We start from the raw sequence: 24,847 nt of genomic DNA, 5'->3' as shown, positions 1-24,847 counted from the left end.
CTATTCTTTCTTAAGCAATACATTTAGGGAAACAAATATTGACAATATGACAAAGAAACAAAAAGTTTAAAAATAGAGAAGGGGAAGTACTCAAAAGTTAAAGGAAAAGCAAAATCAGAGGAATTTGCTGCCAGAGGAAGTCAGAATATGTATCATTTATTAGAAAAAAGAGACATAAGAAATCTTAATACAGACTAACTCATTAAAAAAAGGCAATATATTAAAGAACAAAACTAAAATCTTTGGGTGAGTGATTTGACCAATATACTTTAATAAATTAAAAATTAAGACGTATAAATATAAAAATATTAAATATCTGATATAATTTTGTCCTTAATTATTCATGCATTGCTATGACTAATAATTTTTGCATAAGAAGCAAGACAATTTAGCATTATGTATTTCATTAGATCATCACATCTTTATTTCAAGCTCCAGTCATGTCAGTTGTTTCATTTACTGAGTTTAATTCAATAAACTTATTTTAAATGAAACATAATAGAAATCAGTTTCTTCAGAAAACAAAGAAAGGAGGGATGCCATATGCAGTTCCCAAATCTGATGTGATTACATCAAGTTCTGTGCTAAATAATTATCTACTCTTTCTTATAGAAGCATGCCCACCCCCCGTTTTTATTTCTAGATCATAAATTCAAACTGAGTTTTCATATTTGGCAACATTGTAGGGATGACTGTTCTTGTTCCCTCCTCCACAGTTCCCATGGGAGCTGCATATGAGTAGCTAAGAGGGAAAATAAAATAGTTCCTAAAATGCTCACCAGTGGCAGATGACGCCTCAGTCTTGAACATTAATAGCTAAGTTAATTCTACCTATGAATCTCTATTATTCTTGTCAATCTAATCCAAAGTAAACAACAGGCATCAAAATACCTTCTATCTGCCATTTCATGTCAGAGTATTTTTAGAGCAAAGTTTTGTGACTGCCTGTCTGAAAAAACAAATACATAAGCGAGTTCCGTATGCATCTGAGCCCTGCTTAAAGTCTGTAAAAAACTGTAGGCCTTCTGGGTTTACAAAACAGTGTAATGAGTGGGCCAAAGGAAATGATAAAACCACTAATGACAAAGGTGGAGAAATGCACATGAAAAATTAAGTTGGCTGAGTTATCCAGGCAGATCCCAATGATGTCATCTATGCAGTCTATCACACTGACACATGGCCCCTTGCCTTATCTCATTTGGCTCTCAGCATTAATACAATTGATTGAAGAAATATTTGTTTCATACTTCATTTCAGATGTGGGGATACACTTAGATTTCTCTTGGATTCAAAATTTGAAAGCTAAAGTCAAGTTATTACTTATTTGCCTCCTTTCCTAAATATTTTGCCAACCATCCAGATAAAAAAGCTATTTCTATTGTGTATACACAAGAGTACATGTTAAAATATATGTTCTTGCCTACAACAACCAATTTAGGGCATGACCAGAGGACTGGTTACCTATGCCTATCTCTAGGATATTTTTTTCACACCAATCTGTAGGCCTCACTCTTCTTTCTTCAAAACCTCCCTCATCCCTGTTACTTCTTTCCCATTTTCACCTCCACCATTGTAGTTCTGGCTCCCGACAGTTCACACTTGCACTATCGTTAGAGCCTTCTAACTTTCTCCTTCCTTTGAGCCATGTAAGGTGAATAAATCTTCTCCAAATGTCACTTTAAAATTATTTCATGGCTCCCCACTCATTATATTTTCCTTACCTTGATATTCAAAACACTCCACAACCTACATTTCTAGTTTTAACTTCCCTAGCCACCTACTCTTCATGACAATCCAGCTAATAGAATTATCCTAGAATTGAGATGCCATTTCCTTTGAAATTTCTTGTCCCAAACCTTCCTTTCTGAAATACTCTTCTTCTCAGAAGCTTTATTGAAAGTGGTACTTTTTCCATGGAGCCTAACTTCACCCCCTCAGTTTAGCTTCCAAAATAAAGATGAATGTTTCTTCTTTTGATTTCAAGAATTAGAATACCAATGCTGGTCAGGGCAGCAGAGATAATTTAGTGTTGTGTTCTCAGTTGACAAGAATGAGGCTAAGATCAGTCAAGTTCAGAAAGTAGACCAGAAAGAAGTAGTGTCCACTGCTCTTTGCACTCAACTTCACTAATTCCCCTTAAGACTTACTTGCATTTATCTAGTACCCATATTGCTCTGTATTAGAGTTAATTCCATTCCAATAATCCTCAAAGATGATAGGCTTTTACTTTGTTAAATTTAAGATGCAAAAAATATATTTGTTAATTTTCCAAGGCCTTGAGTGCCTTGCTTAAATATAGAAATATAAGAGATTGCTTTGAATAAAAAATACAAAAATGGTTCATTGAATGAATGAGTGAAGTTTAGCATTTATTGATCAAAGCATAATTGTTAAATGTTCATTGTGGATATGGAATGAGAATAGAGAGCTGGGCACAACAAAAAAATTGGGATAGGTTAATATGTCTGAGAGATTTACTTTGAAGAAGGGGACTTGCTTGGCATTAAAATTAACTCTATGGAATTCATGGTGCACATGCTCTGCCAAAGTGCCTTCCAGGCATGATTGCAATGTTGGCATACATTTGGCCCAGAGAAAGGTTTATTTTTATGAAGGTAAAAAAACTATATTTTGGAAAACATTCCACATAGTAGTAGGGAATTTACAAAAGTCCATTCACATTCAGAATTTTATTAAATTCAGCAATGAAGGATCAGGGAGGGAAAGGAGTGTCTTTTCCCAAGAGCCTCAAGCCAGTTCTTGGTTTAGCACAGAGGGAGGTGTATTAAACCTCTTCAGCCCCCAGGGAACTGCAGTAATTACCACCCACGTGGTAAAGGCACTCGGCAGAACTAGCCTGAATGAATTGAGAAGAACAGATTGAGGTTTCAGGCTGTGTAAAATGAGATATCTAGGAAAGGAATTATTTTAATGAATTAATATTTGAGGTTGCTTCTCACAAACGTTCTATAAAACATCATCAAATGGAATTTCTCTATTCTAGCACAATCCATTCTTACAAAAACTTTCGTTTCTGGTTCATTATCTGCATTTTTTATTAAGTCAATATGAAATGAGGAATTGACAATTAAATACGCAAACGAATATGAGGAATTTTGATACATGCAGAAATGTCCTCTCGTCTGAATGGTCTTTGAACTTCAAATCAATACTAATGGATTCTAATGTTTCTCTACTCGAAATACAAAATAACTATACGAATAAAAATCAAAAGTAGGCAAAGTAGAAGTCATACATTATTAAGTATGAATCTTAAGAGAATCTTTTAAAAATATAATGACTATATTTGTTGTGGAACTTAATTAAGGTGACTATTTTTGAAAGATATGATACGGCAATTACCCATATAAATATTCCAAACATTTTCTGCCTCAAAAATAAAAGCTCTCTTTCTTGTACATTATTCTTAAACTTCAAGAATACATAAAATGTAGGTTTATTTTCATTTATGTTTCCACTGTGATATCTTCTAAGATCCTAAGAAGTTAGCTGGATCTTAGAAGATACCATAGTGATTTATTGCATTAAGTGAGTTTTTGCATTAAATTCATTTAATTAATGAATTGAAATTAAATTTAATGAATCATTAATTTAATGAATTTAACTTAAATTCATTAATTAAAACATCATATCATCAATATACATGATAAGATGTTTTTGTTTTATTTCTAGGTGGGTGTTCTAGTCTGCATAATTCAAATAAGTCTTTGTATGTTAACTTACTTTCATTTAAAACATAAATCACATGTGCTTACCTCAACTCTTTCTTAATATATTTTTGCCTTGTTACATTTTGAAAATAACCCTATAAACCTACAGTTAAAAAAATGAGAATGGTCACACAGTCAATACCAGTATTATGAAACCAGAAATATTGCGCCCTAGCCTCTGCTCACATTTGTAAACAAGGCAAAGAATCAACTGCTGGTACTCTGTATCTTATTGGCAATTTTCAGGACCCAGACCAATGCAGAAAATGGTAAGGGTTTTATTCCTCAAAGAGCATCATCAACTTGACAAGTTAAAATATGCACCCAATCATTCTAAACCAAGGTCCCCCACCATCACCAGCCAATCTCCCCATCAACAGATAACTCAATATACACATAACTAAATCATATTCAATGAAACTTAATAAAGATACCAACAGTTGGGGCTGAAGTCCACAGAGGGTAAATACTCAAAGCTACTTTTCTCAAAAGAAAATTCAAGACAGTTGAAAATCGGGGATTAGACTGCAAATACTGTATTTTTCCCTACTGTGGTGCAATAGTACCCTTCCCAATCCCTCCCTCATCCCACTACACAAAGTCACAGTGAAAGGATGAAAGGTAGCAAAAGGGGTAATACAGTACCCATAATAAAGGGCTGAGGGGAGGAACCAGCGCTCCACCCCATCCAAGTTGGAGCAAGATTATCCTATATAAAATAGAAATATATAGTTTGTTATTAGTTAGAAATCTGTATGACAGAACATTTGGTGTTACTTTTTGTATATGATGCTCTCTGTCTGTTTCCCTATCAATCAAGACTTGAGTTCTTTTGAAAAAGAAGGTCTTTATGATTTCCTAGATTAGGAAATTAAATACACAAATTTAAGTACAAATTTTATTTTACTCTAGATAGTCACGACATCAGTTCACTCAGTTCAGTTTTACAAGTTCAAAAATTTGGACTGGAAATTTGAAATACAATAAATGTTGAAAAGCTCTCAGCCAGAATGTGCATAAAACATGCAAAACATAAAGTGCAACGTGATGATAACTTGTTTATTACTATCTAACTTTCTATCAAGCATTGTACAGCATGCTTTACTTGGTAATGTTGCATAAAAGCACATGCTTTGAAAAATGTGACGAAACAACAAAAATAAAATGAATGGCTGATTTACGCTTTTGCACAGCTATTGTGATTTTATGCTGCTAGGGAAAAGAATAAACGAGAGTTTCTGCGTGTATTCAGATCTCACTTCCCAATTATAATCATCATTATTATCTCCATCCCCACCATCATCCATGATTACATTTTTTTACAAAGTTAAAAAGTTAGGAACACAAAAAATAGAATCCATAATCAGGCTATTTTGTCTCTACAATGCCAAATACACATTGAACTGATCGGCCGTGATAGGATTGTGTATATGCTGTCATTATGAGGCAAGGAACCAGATTCATAAAGCTGTTAATTCAAATGATTAGTTCACCTCCTATCAGCATTTATAAGGAGTTTATGCTTTTAAAACTTCGTGTTTCAAAAATTAATCTCTCCTTATAATGCAAAAAGCATCATTGATCAATAATTATAGGTAAGATATTTCTGTAAAAATTGCAGGTGGACCCACAGGACAAACACGGTTACGAAAATAACGTGATATATGGGAGTATCTGGCCATTTAATTCATGGTCAGTTTTGAAAGGTTTATAACAGCTTCAGATGCTTAGCATTGCTCAGATTTCAGGAGACCGTTAAAATGTATTACAGCAGCCCCTTCTTATCTGAGGGCGATACATTCCAAGGCCCGTAGTAGATGCCTGAAATTATGGATAGTACCAAACCCTATATATATAATGTTTTTTCCTATACATACGAACCTATGATAAAGATTAATTTACAAATTAGGCACAATAAGAGATTAACAATAATGACTAACAATAAAATAGAACAATTATAACAATATACTATAATAAAAGTTACGTGAGTGTGGTCTCTTTCAAAATATCTTACTGTACTGTACTCTTTCCACATAAAGGAAACACTCACTGTAAGGCACTCTTTGGCATATCCAAATTGCCAGCATTACTGCTCTTGAGCTTTGGGGCCATTATTAAGCAAATAAGGGTGACTTGAAGGCAATAGCTGTGACACTGTGACAGTCAGCCTGATAATCAAGATAGTTACTAAGGGACTGTCTCGCTCTTCAAAGGAGTGAGTCAGGCCTTGGGTAGGACAGAGCCAGATGGTATGAGATTTCATCACCTTACTCAGAATGGCATACAGTTTAAAACTTATGAATTGTTTATTTATGGAATTTTCCATTTAATATTTTCAGACCGTGGTTGACCGTGGATAACTGAAACCATGGAGTGAAACTTTGAATAAGGGGGAACTAATATACTTTGATTCAGGTGACAAGTTTTCAAGTAGAAGGTATTAAAATAATATTTTTCTCCAGAACTATGAAACACTAGAAAGTGACATTTTAATTGGAAAATAGACTTAATTTTCACATACCCTGAAGAGAATTTACTTTAATATTTTAGTAAAAATATAAGGATCTCTGAGAAATAAAAGAGGACTATATTATGTTGTGTTAAATTATTTCTAATGAGGACTTCTTTATATGTGGTAGAGAAACTGAAGACAAGTCTTATGTTCTTAAAAAGTGACATTTAATATAAATTTTATTTTAGTAGAACACATAATAAAGCTATCAACAACCTGGAACAATGCAAATGGAAATCTGCAATTTATCTTAGTTTCTACAAATATAACTAAATCTTACGCAACAAAAGAGCAATGTTTTTCTTAAATTAGACTTGATTCAGCATCTTTGTTTCGGTAAAAAAAATTTGATTTTTTAATAAATGACTACTTTTTATGTTATATATCTTATATATAAATGCTCCATGCTTTTAAAAAAGGTATGAGAAATTAACAACAGCAAAATTTTTAATCTGTTATGAATCATAGGGAATGATTTAGTATTTCCTTAGAAATAACATAAAATTTTGTGTAATTCTGATAACTGAGATTTAAGTTATGGTTAATTTACGAATCATCTATGTAATGAGTCAAAATTACATTTTGTGTTCATTATGCTATGAATGTTTTACTTCATTGTCACGAAAAATTGTGTGGATTTCTGTATAAAATCTTTAAGTTACTATCACTATTACTATTAAGAAGGTTAATACAGTTACAAATTGAGGCTATATTAAACATAACTTTTAAAAAAGTTTAAAATTTAGTCAATATTTAATATCTACCCTTGAATATATTAAAACAATGCAAACTTTGGCATTATACAGACAAAATTCTGAGATTTAAAAATTTTTTCCTTTACTCTTATTCTTAGGCACATGTGTAATTCAAATTATTTCTAATAAAACTCATAAAATACAGTTTAGATCCTCACAAATGAGAAGCGCACGACGTCAAATTTACTTTAGCTGATTATTATCACATCATTACACGTAGTACTTTTAATGGTGCATTTGCTTTTTTGTATACAGGTTTGTAAGGAAACTCCCAAGGTAGAGTAGGAAATAAAGTCATTTTAATAAGCACAGCAGATAAATGATGTTGTATCATTTCTAAGGAGGCCTAAATTCTCTTGCATATCATCTAGAAGTTAATATGCAACAGATAAAAAGATAAAATAGCAATTTTGCAAGGATTTGCCATTCTTTTGCATGCATCGGTTTTTTCCTTTTTAAAATTTAATTTAATTTGATTTTGGCTACAGGCAATGCTTCTGGTTCTTTCCGTTTCCTTACCCTCATGCCTTCAAATCGCGATAAAGCTCTCAGGGGTCTCAGAGCTCGTAGTGTCCTGAGGGACTTGATGGCCCCAAGTTCTGAGTAACCCAAGGCATTCGCTGTTAAGCTCACCAATGAGACCTGCGCCAACAAACAAACAAACAAAAACATGAACAAAGAAAACTGTCATTCAAGTTTTAGTTACTGTCATACAACAAATATGATTATGTTTATAATTACTCAGAAGGCAAATGGTTGCATACTTTCAGTAAACCTTTTACAACTTTACGGAAATATTTTCAGTTTGATACAAAAAAGTAAAAGCTAGGTGAATAAAACCCTCAAATGTCATGTAATTCTTAATTGTTCTATTACTTTACTGGTAGACCAATAGTTTTTAAAAACTAAATAAAAATTAATTCAACAAAGAAAGAAATCCAAGTGTAAGAAATGTCATTGGCTATCCTTTATTTTATTAAAGTCGCTGCTCAATATAAAGCTTTGCCTACAACTAAATAAGACACAAAAGCTGCTATTGTATCAGAAAAAGCAGGAAACCTCTATCTTGTACTGGTATGTTCAACTAATTATAATTGCTACTCTCAGAAATCAATGTGTTAAATTACATTAATTTTGCATTTTTTTTCCCCAAAGGGGATTCTTTGTCTTGCTAATACCCTGTGCTTTCACTTGTTTAAAGTTTAGTCCTATGTAAGTGAATATAACTTAAAAAGTTATTTCATCTTGAAACTCATTTTTTCTATACTACTTGATACCTTCTGCGATAGTATATGGTCCAAAATGGCCAATCAATATTTATCAAATAAATCTATCAATGCATTTACTTCATTTGCATGAAATATGCAAAGACTAAGAAATAAAAATGTTAAGCGTCTAATTCTCTAAATCAAGACTTTACCAAAACTCCATATTCAAACAGTTACAATTCCTTTCATTTGAAAGTGGCTAGTACTGGACAGTTCCAAATACAATGGACACTGTTTTTGTAAAATTTTCTATTTTTAAGTGTATTAAGTAGCCTCATATTTATTATAATTTTTACATTACTTTAGATGTGCTATAATTCCTTTTGTCTTTTTTAGTGATTTACTAATCCTTATGAAATAATTAAAATTGAACATTTAAAAATAAAAGTATTATTGCAAAACTACAAAATGCTCTATAGAATTACTGACCTAAAATATATCACAAATGGTTATTAAAAACCAACTTGTAATAATTGTGAGGAGTTGAAATATAACTTCTAATATTTGAAACCTCAATATTAGAAACTATTTCTCTTTATGATATGATGAAGCAATTCTTTTTTTTGAGGTTTTTCCCTCAATTTACTTATTTCATAGTAACATTATTAAGCTTTTCAAATAGCTCTGGCTTTACTTTTGTTTAGAATTAAGAGATATAACATATGCAGGACTCTTAGCTCTAGAAATACTCTCCACAAGAAACCTACATAGATCTGCTGGATTATTGTCTTTTGCAGATAAAACTATTGCCTATGGAATTGTGATATTTTAGATACACTTTTCTAACTCTGAAATTATGTCAAATTGATAATATGAAACATGATGTTTAATTTTAATAAATTCGAGGGCAGTCATTTCTTTTAGGGCAAATGAAGTATTAGTCATTAGCTACACAAATCTGCGAAGGTCTGGTACAGTACTAGTCTACAGTCTAGGGAAACTCCTCACTGCGTGAAACAGTTTTCCCCTGCTCTCTGTACACCTTGCTTCTTCTAATGAAGTTATAATCTACATTATATACTCTTTAAACCTGTCCTTCAAAAACTTTGAGTAGATCAAAGAGAATTTAAAAAATTGGCAGAAGCTCCCACCATCATGACTGTTTGCTGAGTGCCTTTAACACTACATGCACTAGTATTATCATGTACAGAGTCAGGAGCCAAGTGACTTACTCACCGGCATACAACTAATCAGTGGTGGGACCGAGATTCAGACCCATCTGTCTCATTCACAATAAAAGGAATTTAAGCAACATACCCAATTTTACCACTTTCCGTACAAATTGCTGTTTTTTTACATTCAGCTTTTTCCTAGATAATTACCATAAATCCCATCCCTCCAATGCTAAGTTCTTACTAAATCAGCCTATTCTTACAAAAACTACAGTATCATTCAATGAATTAGTTTAGGGATTATTAAGTAGCACGTCCCGTCAACACAACATAGTGGCCAGGGATTCACTGTTTTAGAATTAGCGTATACAGAAGACCAAGTACCTTGAATGTAAGACACAGATAAGGAGTGTACCTACGTCAACAATTAAGAAGTCCAGCCAGCACCAGGCATTGGTGAAGTATGTCTGATAGCCGTATGCCACCCATTTTAGAAGCATTTCCAAAATGAAAATGTAAGTGAACACCTTATCAGCATATTCCAACATTGTCTTAATTGTCTTTCGCTGATCAATATATATATCTTCAAATGCCTATAAAGAAAAGTTACACATTTTAGATTTCGGAAACTATTATATTCCATAAGCTATTTTTTCTGATCATCTATATATATATAATAATATAATATTCAATTGGAATAGGACAGAGGAACCGGAGCTATTGTGGCTTTTTTCCTTTTAAAGATCTTTTATGAATCAAGGGAAAATTTATACTCTCCATTTATATTATACCTGGAAGAAAAAAGTAAAAGCATAATTCTAATGAATTAATTTGACTTATTAGGAAATTGTTCTTGATGTCATATCCTGATGGTGCTACCCCAACTTGAAATTATTTATTCCTTTTGTTTAATTTCTTTTGCTTCCCCTTGTTGGCTTTTTACGATAGAAAGGAGGGTGAGGAAATAAAAAGTAAAGCTTAGATTTTCCATAAAGCAGAAATTGTAACTGATAATCACATTGTCCAATTACACTGCACAGTTGGGCTCCTTTGTTTCTTCCTCCCCCCTTCATTTTGTTGACGGTTTATATTTCTCAGCAGAGACAGGGTCTGGTACATTACTAGTCTACATTACTCCTCATTTAGATAAAATTACTTCTTTTTTTTTTTTTTTAAATATATCTTTATTGATTTCAGAGAGACGAAAGGAGAAGGAGAGAGAGAGATAGAGAGAAACATCAATGATGAGGGAGTCATTGATCGAGCCCACAACCCGGGCATGTGCCCTGACCGGGAATCGAACCCTGATCTCCTGGATCCCAGGTTGACTCTCAACCACTGAACCATGCCCGGCTGGGCAAAATTACTTCTTATTGAGACCACAATATGTATTCTTCTAATAGGAACCTCTTTCGATATTTCACATCTAAGTCTCACATTCATTTCAGTGGTAAAAGATTACTTCTCTCCTGAAGTAGCATGTAGAGAAATTTATTTCATCAGAGAAATATGCAGGAAAATATAGTCCTAAAATCTAATTATAAACTTAAGTTAAAGAAATGTAAGCAATTTGGTTTCAATCAGGTAAGATCCAGCTATCTGTCGGTCTGCCGGTCTGTCTAGCTGTCATCTACATCTATCTGTCATCTGTCTAACAGCTTGAAGCATTCCATTTGTGTCGGTGTTTTTCTGAAATGCTATCTATATTTGTAGTTTATATATTTGTTAACTATTTTTATATAAATGTAAATTGATTCTGATGTAAAGAAAACCTTCCTATAAAGAGAAACCAGTCCTTAAATGGATCACTTGGGCACACTGCCCACTAGTTGTTACAATATTCATGGTTCCCGAGTAGCAGAAGAACAGCAACAATTCAGAAGGAGCGGCCAAGTGGCTCCTAAGGACTTACTGACCCTCCTTAAACAGGTAATAACAGTACCGTTTAGCAACACGGTTCATTAGACTTTAGAGGTTATAGACTCCCAGTCGCAGGGTTATCGCAGGGCTGCAGGGGCCACGCTTACTTTCTTGTTGAAATCTAAGTAATTGAATATCCATATTCTTCGGTTACAATAAATAAACTGGAGGCAGACATTGTCTTGGTTACTGAGTAAGCAAAACTTAATAAATAGCTCATGAGAAATGTGTGTATAAGTGATTCAGAAGTGAATATTTATACATCAAGTTCGCGGTCTGAGAGACGGAAGGGGGAACTGAAGGTGCCTTGGAAGTGGCCAGAAGGGCAGGCTGGCGACAGAGAGACGCACGTGCCCATATGGAAGAAGCGGGCAGAGGACAGTCTGGGATTAACCAAAGGGGGGGCGCGGCTGATGCTGTGGAGTCGGCAATGGACCTACCATGAGGGTTTGGGGACAAAGTGCATTTACTAAAGCAGAGCTAATGAGCCGCTGGAATTCGACGGTTCTGGAGCTTAGTCTTATGCCCCTTTGCTCCGCGTTCACTCACCAGCGCCCCGCTGCTGAGGAGGATCATAAAAACTATGAAGGTTTCAAACCAGTTGTGCTCCACTATTCGGAAGCACGTTCTTCTCAGGTTCCACCACTGTTTTCCTCTCCCTTCCTCCACGCTGACTTGACAGCACTTGAATCTTTGGACACAGCCTGCAAGTACAATGTTTAAACAGATAAAATGACAACCTCTGGCGCGGCCCTGATCCCTCTTTTCTTGCCCGTTGCCATCCTACCTTGCTAGGATAGCTCTCTAAGCCTGGAGTAGCGAGAGCACATTTACTAGCTGTGTGAAGTTATAAAGGGGAGGGGAGGGGAGGGGAGGGGAGGGGAGGGGAGGGGAGGGGAGGGAAGGGAAGGGAAGGGAAGGGAAGGGAAGGGAAGGGAAGGGAAGGGAAGGGAAGGGAAGGGAAGGGAAGGGAAGGGAAGGGAAGGGAAGGGAAGGGAAAAGAGAGAAAGACAGGGAAGGTATGTGCAAGGAAAGAGAGACGAGCTCTCATAAAAGAGCGTATAACTAGTTACCAGGAGAACTAAGTGGGTACATTCATTATAGCCGTTGATCTCTTTTCCATCACAGTCAGATGAAGGTAGTTTGAGAAGGGCTTTGAGGGATGTGTATAATTTATATAGGAAATAGTGGGAGACAATATATATCAGGCCCTTGAAGAAGAGATCACTAAATAAAAAATAGTCAAATATATTCATCTCTTCAAAACTCAAACTCCCCAGAAAATCTGACCATGGGAATTATGACTCATGGGGAAAACAAAGCTTTTAGACCTATTGTCCGTATTGTACCAGTCTCAGCTAGATATTATTCGGCTATCGGGTATTGGGCAGTGCGTATTTCCTGTGTCATCCAACAAGCATTGGGAAATGATGATTTCATTAAACCATACAGCTTAGCATTTGCAACTCGGTTAATTTCAATAGCCAGATAGTTACTTTAAGACAAACTCTATGTATGAGAATTTTGACTAGTGTTTAAGATGCCAACTTGTGAAATCACCATTTTATTTTTAAAATGATAAATTAGTCGCTGATTTTGATTATATTAAAATATTTTTTCTCCATGTTCATGATCCCTTCCACATAATGGACAGAGATAACTGAAACATAACAATAGATTTAAAATCTGTTAGTATATTAGAGTTAATTGAAATAGACCCACTACTACAAAGTTCTATTCTATTATGAGTGGTCTATTTTGGGTGATCAAGAGTTTAACAAACAACTTCACTCTGTAAATGGAAGCTTATCATGAGGGGCATTTTCTTTACCTTCAGTGAAACAGGCTTCAGGTTCCATGGTTTCCTCAGGTTCCACCACGGGCTGTTCCTCTGCAGGTGCACCGATGTCTACAGTGCTGCCTTCAGATGAGCTGCTGCTTTCATTAAGTTTCTGTGCACGAGGTGGGCATAAAAAGCAAATCGCTTTAATTTGGGTAACTAATAAGTAGCCTAGCAAGAAAGGATTAGTACTATACATTGATTTTGAATTATCTTTGAAATGAAGAGATTTTAAGTTTAGAGCCAAAGTGGGGTTAAGAGGAAATAAGAAAATTGTCTATATTAACTTCTTTACCATAATTCACAAGTAAATATGAAATCGGATTGCTATGTCATGAAGTTGCAAATGGCCATCAGAAATATGTACTAAGCAAAACACTGTTCTATGACTTAGAGAAGCCCTAGTATTTGTTTAGGAGCAAATCTTTTAATTTTCAAGTGGTTAGAATTTTTCACTATTAATTTCTAGTTTAGCTGCATTGTGATTAGATAATATCCACATGATGTCTTCTCTTTTTAATTTATGGAGATAGATAGTAAGCCTATATAGTATCTGCTGTTCTGAATTTATTGAGGTTTACTTTGAGATCCAGTGTATTGTTCATTTATATGAATATATCATGGGCACTTGATAATAAGAGCTATCTGTAAATATAATTTTTGAGATAATATACATTTATAGCATATTTACCTTTATTATTTATATTACTCAAATTACCAGTGTCTTTATTGAATTTTTCTTTTTTTAAATCACAGGCTAAAAGAATGTTATTAAAGGCCTCATCACCAGTACACAGTCTTTTTATCAGTATATTCTTATGGTTCTCATTGTTGGAATCAAAGATGATGTGGCTCTGAGTAGTTTATTTGGTTGGAGTAATAACACTATTACTCAAAAAAGGAAGGGAAAAATTTTTAGATGTGTGGAAAGAGTCTTTTTCTATATTAGTATATTAGATATAAATTCAGATAAAATACTAAAGAAATTGGATAACAGCTAAACTAAAACATTCTCAAACAAGTATTTCATTGATTTAAAAACCAATAAAGTCAATTAATTTTTCCTTTTTTGTTCTTAAATTTAATTTTATTTTGAAATTCAGCTAATAAAGGCACTGGTTCTCATAGTTTTTGAGATTCATAAACGATTTTAAAAATCTATTTTAATGTTTACTAAACCATTATTCAACCTTTAATTTACTAACTTCCAGATGACAATTTTTAAAAAAAATCCTCATCTTAGGATATTTTTTCCATTGCTTTTCAGAGACAGTGGAAGGGAGAGAGAGAGAAACATCGATGTGAGAGAGACACATCAATTGGTTGCCTTTCGCATGTGTCCGGACAGGGGCCGGGGATCCAGATCGAGCCTGCAACTGGGGTACATGCCCTTGACTGGAATTGAACCCGAGACCTTTTAGTTCCTGGGCCCACGCTCTAACCACTGAACCAAATTGGCTAGAGCTAACTTCCAAAATGAGCTAGTTTATTTGAAAATATGTTTTCACACATGACTCTCAAGAGCTGAACTCTACACTGACTTGTATTCTCCATGTGCTTCTGGCAGGCCGACTCAACAAGTGAGCCCAGGGAAGGCAGGGCCACATCATCACTGAGGCGCCCAGTCTGCCTCTCACAGTAACCCTGATGGCAAGGACATTTTCCTCCTCAGTGGCTTTATGCAACATTGTTTTCTTTTTGAAAATGTTCGCTATCAAATGATTTTGACCCTGAGCATGAAAACAAAGCAAAGCAAATAAAATACTCCATGACTTTTTTTTAAGAGTAAATTATTAAATGGTACTTTCTTGATCTTAGGATGTTTTTGCTTTTATTTTAGACTTGGTTTGTTATAGGGAGCTTATTTATAGGATTTAATAGGTGTTCAATTTATAGTGAGTATTAAAATAAATTTAAAAATAAATCTGAAATTTAAGGGTCAAAAGGGTACAGAATATGTATATGTGTGTATATATATTATTTTTGAAAAAAATACTTATTTTTAAAGCTAGGTAGGTACTATTTTAAAGGTGACCCTCTTACTATTGTTATATATTTAAGATATATATCTATATATATCTATATATATATATCTTAAATCATACATAAATGAGATGCTCTACAACCTCAAAAATATTAATATTTCATTGTGTACATTGTGCATTAGTAAATATTTCTAATGTATACTAAGCGTATTAAAAATTAAAAAGGCCTCTATTAAAGACTCTCAACCAAGCCTCCATATAATATCAAAGGAAAAGGCACTGTACTGAGATTTAGCATTTTCACAGAGCAGCTGGAAAAGTTAAATATTAACTGGTTAATTCCCATGTCATCCCTGAAACCCAGATGATTTCTTCATCAAGTTGTATGTTAGAAGGACAATCTACAGTAGATTATTCGTATTTACTAAATATTGAATTGTCCTTATTAGTTGTGAAATCTAGTGTTAGTCAAACACTTGCCCAGAGTAGAGGTGAAGGTATGAAACTCTAATACACTCAATATATGCATAACCCATGGACAGAGACAATAAAAAGCCTGGGCTGGGGGGGTGGGGTGTAGGGTAGAAGGGGCCAATAGGGAAAAAAGGAGACATCTGTAATACTTTCAACAATAAAGATACATTAAAAAAAATAAAAAGTTAAAAAAAATAAAATCAATAAAAACATTTTAAAAAAACCAAAAAGACTGTAATAAACTCTAAATTCTGCTTTAACATAAATTTTAGTATCAATGATTAGATGTAAAGTAACAAAAGAAAAATGACATCTCATCATATATTGGACGAACAGAAAATTATTGTAATGTGAATAAGTTGGACACACAGAAAACTCTGCAAGATTCATCTATAATTCCCAGACTAGAAATAAAATTGTAAACCAAATGAGTAATTTCCGTTGTTAAAATCATTTTGCTGAATTGAGCAAAGAGTCACCAGTGTCCTTTTGACATTAATTTTCTTACGTTAAATAAGTTATATTTAACAAATATTTAATGTTTCTACTGGCTAAGGAAACTGTATGATGAGATGGTTGAGTTCTCTATTGAGTCAGACAAGCTTGGGTTTGAATCACAGTAACTGGTTTTATGGACTTCAGCCAATTAACTTAATTCCTTAAGCTTTAGTTTCAAATTTGTAAAATGTCTCTTACTCTCTTACTTCATATAGTTGCTATAGGGATCAAAGGCGGTAACACATGGGCAATGCTTGGCATGTGCTTACCGAATAAATGGTAACAATTTTCATAACAGTTTGAAATATATGTATCACCTCACACCTGTCAGAATGGCTACTATCAATAAATCAACAAACAACAAATGGTGGCAAGGGTGCGGAGAAAAGGGAACCCTAGTGTACTATTGGTGGGAATGCAAACTGGTGCAGCCACTGAGGAAAAGTTTCCTCAAAAAATTAAAAATGGAACTGCCTTTGGACCCAGTGATCCCACTTCTGGTAATATATCCTAAGAATTGCAAAACACCAATCAGAAAATATATGCACCCCTATGTTCAAAGCAGCATTATTTACAAAATAGCCAAGATCTGGAAACAGCCCAAGTGCCCATCAGCAGGTAAGTGGATAGAAAAGCTGTGGTACATTTATACAAGGGAATACTATGAGGCTGTAAAAAAGAAGGATCTCTTACCCTTTGTGACAGGATGGATGGAATTGGAGAGTATTATGCTCAGTGAAATAAGCCAGTCAGAGAAAGACAAGTACCAAATGATGTCACTAATACTTGGAATCTAATGAACAAAATAAACTGACCAAAAAAATGGAACCAGAATAATGGATCCATGGAACAGACTGGTGGGTGCCAAAGGGGATGGGGTGATGGTGACAGGAAAAGAAGGTGAAGGGATTAGCTAAAGAACATATATTCATACCCCATGGACATGGACAATAGTGTGGTAAGGCCAAGGGAGGGGGAAACAAGGGTGGGTGGAGGTGGGCAAAGGTGAATGGGGAGGGGTACACCTGCGATAATGTCAACATTAAAAATTTTTAATTAAAAGAAGAAAATTAGATGATATAAACTAAAGGACACTTTTCTGTTTTTGAGACTTCCCCACAATAAATGGGAAGTGAAGGCTCTTAGTTCTAGACTTCCTTTGAATTATCTTTCAATAGAGTTTTAGCTTAATATTTCTAATTAAGTTGCTATGGACTGAATTGTGTTCCTCCAAAATTTATCTGTTGAAGCCCTAACTCCCAATGTGACTGTATTTGGAGATGGGGCCTGTGAGGTCGTGATAAAGGTTAAATGAGATCCTAAGGGTGGGGCCTTAATCCAATAGGGCTGTTGCTCTTATAAGAAGAGGAAGACAGCAGAGCTCTTTCTCTCTCCACACACACACACATCAAGGAAAGGCCAGGTGAGCACGCAGTGAGAAGGCAGCCATGCACAACCCAGGAGGGCGCTCTCACCAGACACTGACCCTGCTATCACCTTGATTTTGGACTTTACAGTCTCCAGGAATGTAAGAAAATATATTTTGGTTGCTTAAGCCATGCAGTGTACAATATATTATGTAGCAGCCTGGAATATTAATACATAGGTCAATATAATTTTAATTGGAGGATCTACATAGAATATTTCTTGTTAAGTTCTCTGCCATGTAAGTGAGCCAATGTGATGCAATGGACAATACACAGAACCTATAAACAAAGGCTATACATTCAATTCTCAGCTATATCCCTCATTAGTTATATGACCTGAAGCACCTTAAGCTAATTTTCCTGTCTGAAAAGTTAGAACGATAACACATTCCTTTCAAGGTTATTATAAGTATTAAGTCAGATGATGTTTATTCATTTCTGGGATCATTCATTGACTCACCATCTAACATATATCCATCAATAAAGATGAGAAAACTCTCACAAAAATTTATCAATCATCTCCCTGGGTTTAAATCTTTGATCTCTCAGCTGAATAAAACTTTATATAATGGCAAAAAATTCTAGATGGAAAACATATAATCATAAATATAGGCAATATAATAGATGTATATACATACAAATTCATACCTACCCTCAACTGCAAAATCTTACCTCTTTGCTTTCTTCCAGATCCGATTCACTACTGAAGTCTTCTGTGTTTAAATTTTCAAAGTCAGACTCTCCTACAGCAATCGGTACAGTCACAGTAAGACTGGGATTGTTTATGAATGACATGTAATCACTTTCATCAATAATGTATTTTTCAACACTGCTGCCAGTTGCTATTCCACTTGTGGTTCCATTTATATCTTTAAGATAGTCAAGATCTTTCCCAATTTCTGTTGTATGATTGGACATACAACTGTCTTTCTTATTGTGTAGATCATCAAGTGGTTTAATCTCATCTAAAATCTTCTGTTTTCTAACGAAGGATTGTTGAATAAATTCATATATTTTTCTCTTCACATAAGCGATTCCTTTATGCATCCTATCCACAGCTATTTGGAGATTGTTCATTTCATTATCATCATCAGTGGCTGCGAGGTTGTCTGCACTAAATGAGCTCAGAAGCAAGGCCAGAAAGAGGTTCAGGACCTTAAAAATAACACAGACATGATTATAATTTCACCCCAATATAAAGAAGAACAGATTGAGGTCACTCGTTCCTCTAAGTATAAAAGAAACTATACGTTCTAACAACTAGACCAAAAAGGAACACCACAGCATAGTGGTGAGAAATTGGGCAATCTGAATTTGTGATCTTGCTCAACAGCTACTTGACTATACATACATCCTTCTGAAAAGAGATGATTTCTGTTGGTCTCAAGTTCTCTCACTTATAAAATGAGAAGTTGAATGGAATGAGATGCCCTAAGGTTTACCTAAGTTTAAAATTGTGTGATTATAAGGTAACAGGTTGATGCATGTACTTGTACAAGAGTCCTAACCTTAAAAATTGTTAGAGTTTGCAATTATGAATTTAAATACATTCCATAGCTTCTTTATTGATAAAGAGTGATACTGAATTGCACATTAATTTAAATATGACTATTATGACCCAGAATGAGAATTAAGGGTTTAACATAGGCATTGACATTTGTTTTCTTAATCTATAGTATTTTTCATATCCCACTAATTGGACTAATTGACTAATTAGGAGAATTATTTATAAGTAACCCTTAATATTTCCACAAGACTGGCACATTAATGTATATATCCTTTAGAGTATATTATATATTTCTATACTATAAAAAGTAATTAATATTCCAAACTTAAGAGAGAGAAGAGTTGATCAGTTAACTCCATTTAGGTAATCTCATGACTTACTAACCAATCATTGCTTTGACTGAGAGCCACCAGAGAATTGGCTAACCCAGGTTGGCTAATGCATCTGCCATATGACAGAGAGTGGCTGAATACCATTGCTATGAAGGGGCAAGGAAACAGTAAAATCACTAGGAACACTTAAAGGCACCACTTTTTAGTTGTAAACTATCAGGTAAGATTGGGTTTTCTCTAAATTGTTTTCAGACTTCTCCGTCCCTTGTCTCTGAATGTTCCCAACATATCCTATTAGGCCCGTCTTCAATATGATACTGTATAGTAAGTAATTCACATAATAAATGCGATGAAATGATTGACAAAATGATGTTGAGTATAATTACTGTAGGGTCCCTGCTATATTGCTGTGTGGTCAAAATGAGACTTTAAGCATATCCAAGGTAAGAAACATTTTAAATTATTTATCATAGTTTTTGTTTTGGATAAATTGGTCCCCTTCTGTTGTGCTCTTAACCTGTTTCTGAAATACATATCTTCAATGGGCACGTACCACAAGGTTTCCAATGACCATGACCATCATGAAGACAGTAAGGCACATGGCTTGACCCGCGACCTCCATGCAGTCCCACATGGTCTCTATCCACTCTCCACACAGCACGCGGAACACAATCAGGAAGGAGTGGAAGAAGTCGTTCATGTGCCAACGTGGGAGCTTACAGTCACTGGCAATCTTGCAGACACAATCTTTGTAGCTTTTACCAAAGAGCTGCATGCCAACCACGGCAAAAATGAAGACGATGATGGCCAACACCAAGGTGAGGTTGCCCAGGGCCCCCACTGAATTGCCAATGATTTTTATTAGCATGTTTAAGGTTGGCCAAGATTTTGCCAACTTGAAAACTCGGAGCTGGAAAAGAAAACATTAATATATATTAGCATGGCCTTTAACATCTGCCCTGCCTTTGAACCCTCTCAGGCTCATGGTTAATTCTGGATCCCCTAACAAGGATCTGGTTCTTTCATATTTTAACCATGTAGATAATTTTCCCTAAGAGTAAATATTTAATGGTTACTTGGGGTCCAGTTACTTGGTTTGTGAAGGTGTTTGTGAGGCATACCAGACCTGGCACTAATATTAACATCTGAATTGCAATAATTTCTGCTGGTATTTATTTGTTAACAGCATGCTAAGTAGCATAATACTGAGCCCTACTATAAGTGGAGAAACTGTTGATTATTCATCAATGCTCCTTTGGACCACTGACAGCTAGATGTGCCTGCATTTTAAAATCTGGAATATTTCCCATTATTATAACCTTTTCCCTGATGTGCAAGAACATATATGTGAATCACTGGGCATGTTAAGTAATCCTACAGATTTCTGTCCTGTGATTTTTGGGAAGGAGCATGTTTTCCAGAGGTAGAATTAGAAAAAGTTTCTGCATGCACATCTCGTATCTGATCGCCATCCATTGCTGCAAAGGGCTGCTTATATTTTCAAGTTACTACAAAAATACAATATATTTTCTTAAAAATTTAGATCCAGCAATATTAACTGTAGTCATCTCTAAAAACTAATTAGTCAGAATGGTAACTGAGAAATATATTAAATTTTACATGACTATGCTTTTGGCGATAAACGTGTTTTTTTTTTAAATAAGTGGGGTAATTTTATCCATTGAGGGACAGTTTCTGATAATGCAAAATGTGACACAAAAACTTAAAAATGTTAATAGTTGTGTGTTCAAACCTATGACAGTGTTATGCAAAAACCCTGGGTATTGGACAGATTTTCTGTTGTTGTTGCTGCTTTGTTTTTTTTATTTACCAGTCGAAATGAACGGAGAACTGACAACCCTTCCACATTGGATAAGCCAAGTTCTACGAGGCTAAGAGTCACAATAATTCCATCAAAGATATTCCAGCCTTCTTGGAAATAATAGTAAGGATCCATGGCAATAATTTTCAGAAACATTTCTGCTGTAAAGATCCCAGTGAAGACCTAAGAGCAAAACAAAATTACTCTAATTCCACCAGATATTGATACCATAGAATGACACAATATTTGCTCTTAGAACAAAGTGTCTATGCTACTTTCCTCATGTGACTCTATTACTTACACTTGTACAGTAAGTTATAACTGATAAAAGGCTCTCATACACATGATTTCATTTTATCCTCACAGAGTTCATTAAGTCACTAATGCAGGTATTACAATTATCTTACTGACCAGGAAAAAGGACTTTAGATGGGTTCAATGACTTGCCTAATAGCATACAACTGGAAAACTAGGATTTGTGTGCCAATCTGTTTTTAACCAGTGTTCTACCCATTACATCAAACTGCCTTTCCTCCTGACTTCAGACAGCACAGGTACTGACAAGACTTTGCCCATAAACAGTTTTATTTATCTATAAGTTTATTCTCATTTCCCTCAACCCAGATAGTTATAACACCTGTATATCTATCATTATAATATGTGCATTATCAATCTGTTATGCACATGAAACAATACATTTACTTCTGTAGTATAAACACTAGCACTTTAAAAATGTAAATACTTCAATGCAGGGTGTTTTGTTTTTTTCTTTTTAATTCTCACCCGAGAATATTTTTTCCATTGCTTTTCAGAGAGAGAGAGAGAGAGAGACATCAAAGTGAGAGACACCATTGATTGGCGGCCTCCTGCACAGGTCCGGAGCCCCGACTGGGACCAGGGATCGATCCTGCAACCGTGGTACCTGCCCTTGGCTAGAATCGAACCTGGGACCCTTCAGTCTTCGGGCCAACACTGTAACCACTGAGTCAAACTGGCTAGGGCACATGTTTTGCTTTTTACCATCAAAATTCCTAAACAAATATTATGGAAAATAGATGCATTACCTTAGAGCCCCCTCTCGGGAAATAAAAACTAATATTCCTAAGTTGAGTCAGCTGACAAACACTTCAATAATTTATACTTTTTAAGCACAGTAGAGAAAGAATTAAGTGGCAACCTTCACCAAAAATGGCCTTGTTCATCATACAATACACAAAATGTACTGGAGGATTTCAGTATTTTATAGTTTTGATATGGAATAGATGGATAAAACAGTACCTGTCCTACCTAGATCCTGGAAGTGGAAAAGCTGGAGACATTTTTGAGTGGATAAATTATTGCTTATAATGATGAGGACTAAGCAAGATAAAAAGAACTACAATTTTATTTTAGCCTTCCACAGGTAGGGGAACTGTGATAATATCATTTCAAAAAGTGAATTTATAAGTAGGTATAACAAATAATAACTCCTGAATAAGACCTATTATATTTTCTTTAGATTATACTAAATCCAATGCACAAAAATTGAGACATTTGTTTCAAAAGAGACAATGCAAGTTTAGTAAAACTAATCAAAATGGAAATGGAATTTGTTACAAACCTTCTACTGTATTTGTTAATGTATTTGTATCATTTGTATTGTATTTGTATCATTTTAAACTGCTTCTATATCTTAAAGTTATAACTATCAATATTGACTTTTCAAATACTCCTATGCCTATTACTCTCTCAGTTTTTGCTCTGAATTAAGGGCTATTATTGTTGGCAAAATGTATAGTGTAGCCAGCTAGAAATAATTCCTATCATTTAGGAGCTAAGAGTAGGAAGTGTGGTGGAAAGACTGCTATAAGCTATTAAACAGTTCCTCAAACAAAAATTTGAAGACTTGACACATTTACCTTCCAATATGCTTACCAAGTTTCCTACTGTAAGCACATTATTGAAATGCTCTGTCATTGGATAGTGCTCCATGGCCATGAAAAGAGTATTTAAGACAATACAGATGGTAATGGTCAGGTCAACAAATGGGTCCATCACAACCAGGTTGACAATATGTTTCACTTTTAACCAATATGGTGAACAGTCCCAGATTAAGAATATGTTGGCAAATTTGTACCAACATGGTGGGCATTTCTGCCTGGATTCTTCAAGTTCTAGAAAAAATAAGAACAACCACTAAAAGATATACTTTATGCGTACATTTATTTCAGATCCACTAGACTTCTTTTCAGTAATCAACACACTTCCCTTTGCTACAGAGTCAACCTCTTTTGTACTTTAAACACCTAAAGTATTTATTCTTTACATTCACAAAGATATTTCTTCAGACAGACACATAGAACAGAGGTAGCAAAGGATCATTTGTTTTTTTCTTGTATGCACTGATGATGTGGCTCAGCATCTGGCCTTAAGTTAAGTAAATGATCTTTTAAATGAAGTCTCAATAGAAACATGGATTGGGGTAGTGTAGATACTGTGTGAAATTCTGTGTTAATATATGGCTAAGCTATGATCCTCAGGCTATAAGAGATAGGGTAGGGATCAATGTGAGCCAAGAATCTTCTTTTTAATTTGTTTTTATTTTGCAAAAAATGACCTATTCCTCTCCTCCAATCTTGAGAGTATTTAGGTTGATGTTGGAAGTCTTAAACTAAGTAGAACAGAAGACAGGATCACTATGACTAATGGGATTAGAAACACCTAATAAAAAATGCTTATTCTGCGTTTTCAAGGGGTTTACACATACAGGAAAACATTTGTTAGAGGTCCAATATCATTAAATTTAAATATATTTTTTAAAGCTCCTAGAATTTATAAGTAGGTATAACAAGTAATAACTCTTGAATAAGACCTATTGTATTCTCTTTAGATTATACTGCGTCCAATGCACACAGACATTTGTTTCAAAAGCGACAATACAAGTTTAGTAAAATTAATCAAAATAGAAATGGAATTTGTTACAAACCTTCTACTGTATTTGTTAAAATGCTGGCTATACTCATTGCTCTTTGCCTTTGGGAAGGATCTTCTAGAAAGTCCATGGACACATGGAAAGAACTTGACCGTCTTTTTCTCATTTCAGTTTCAGTGGTTGTTCCCTGTAAAGAAAACACTAATGTATTAAATAATTAACTTGAGCAATATGATAAGTAAACAACGAATGTGACACAGTGAATTTCATGAAAGACATGCATCATGCACTTTCATCTTTAATCGGTGATGGCAGATATTGCTGACTTATTGTATCATTAACCTGGAATGTCCAAACTGTCAACCATTTAGCCATACAGCAAAAACTGAGTTTGTTTAACCTTCTGATTTTATAATTTTATGAGACATGATGTAATTTAGATATAGTTGATAATCTCTTGAATCATATTTAACGGTTACCCTTCTTTTGGAACGAATAATAAAAACTAACAATTTGAAGAAGTCATATAAATGATCAAGGCATTTTATTTTGAGAAAGCCATTTATTTTTAAAGAAATACAAGTGATTATAACACACGAAGTTGCCATCTCATTTTCTGGGCACAAGACATAGATGGTCATTGACAACACAAAATGTATGTTTAAAAAACGCACACACACACATGCTGCGTGGACAACAGTTTCATCCAGGGTACCAAAGCAATAAGTCATCTGATTCTGACTTAGTCATGCC

General features: G+C 34.6%; 1 protein-coding gene across 1 annotated transcript in view; it reads right to left on the bottom strand.

Moving 5' to 3' along the window:
• The window catches only part of SCN1A (sodium voltage-gated channel alpha subunit 1), a 101,876-nt gene that overhangs the window by 14,187 nt on the left and 62,842 nt on the right, over window positions 1-24,847 (bottom strand). The window contains exons 13-21 of the mRNA XM_081142172.1: window positions 24,149-24,281; window positions 23,098-23,336; window positions 21,193-21,366; window positions 19,915-20,271; window positions 18,195-18,677; window positions 13,130-13,250; window positions 11,848-12,002; window positions 9,798-9,971; window positions 7,518-7,640 (exon numbers count right to left, since the gene is read on the bottom strand). Coding sequence (XP_080998298.1) covers window positions 7,518-7,640; window positions 9,798-9,971; window positions 11,848-12,002; window positions 13,130-13,250; window positions 18,195-18,677; window positions 19,915-20,271; window positions 21,193-21,366; window positions 23,098-23,336; window positions 24,149-24,281 — 1,959 coding nt within the window. The remainder of the gene's footprint in view (window positions 1-7,517; window positions 7,641-9,797; window positions 9,972-11,847; window positions 12,003-13,129; window positions 13,251-18,194; window positions 18,678-19,914; window positions 20,272-21,192; window positions 21,367-23,097; window positions 23,337-24,148; window positions 24,282-24,847) is intronic.

Source organism: Miniopterus schreibersii (genome assembly GCF_964146895.1).
Source record: "Miniopterus schreibersii genome assembly, chromosome: 7".
Taxonomy (NCBI): Eukaryota; Metazoa; Chordata; class Mammalia; order Chiroptera; family Miniopteridae; genus Miniopterus; species Miniopterus schreibersii.
The sequence above is the reverse complement of the archived record's forward strand: the minus strand, read 5'-3'. Positions and strand labels throughout refer to the sequence as shown.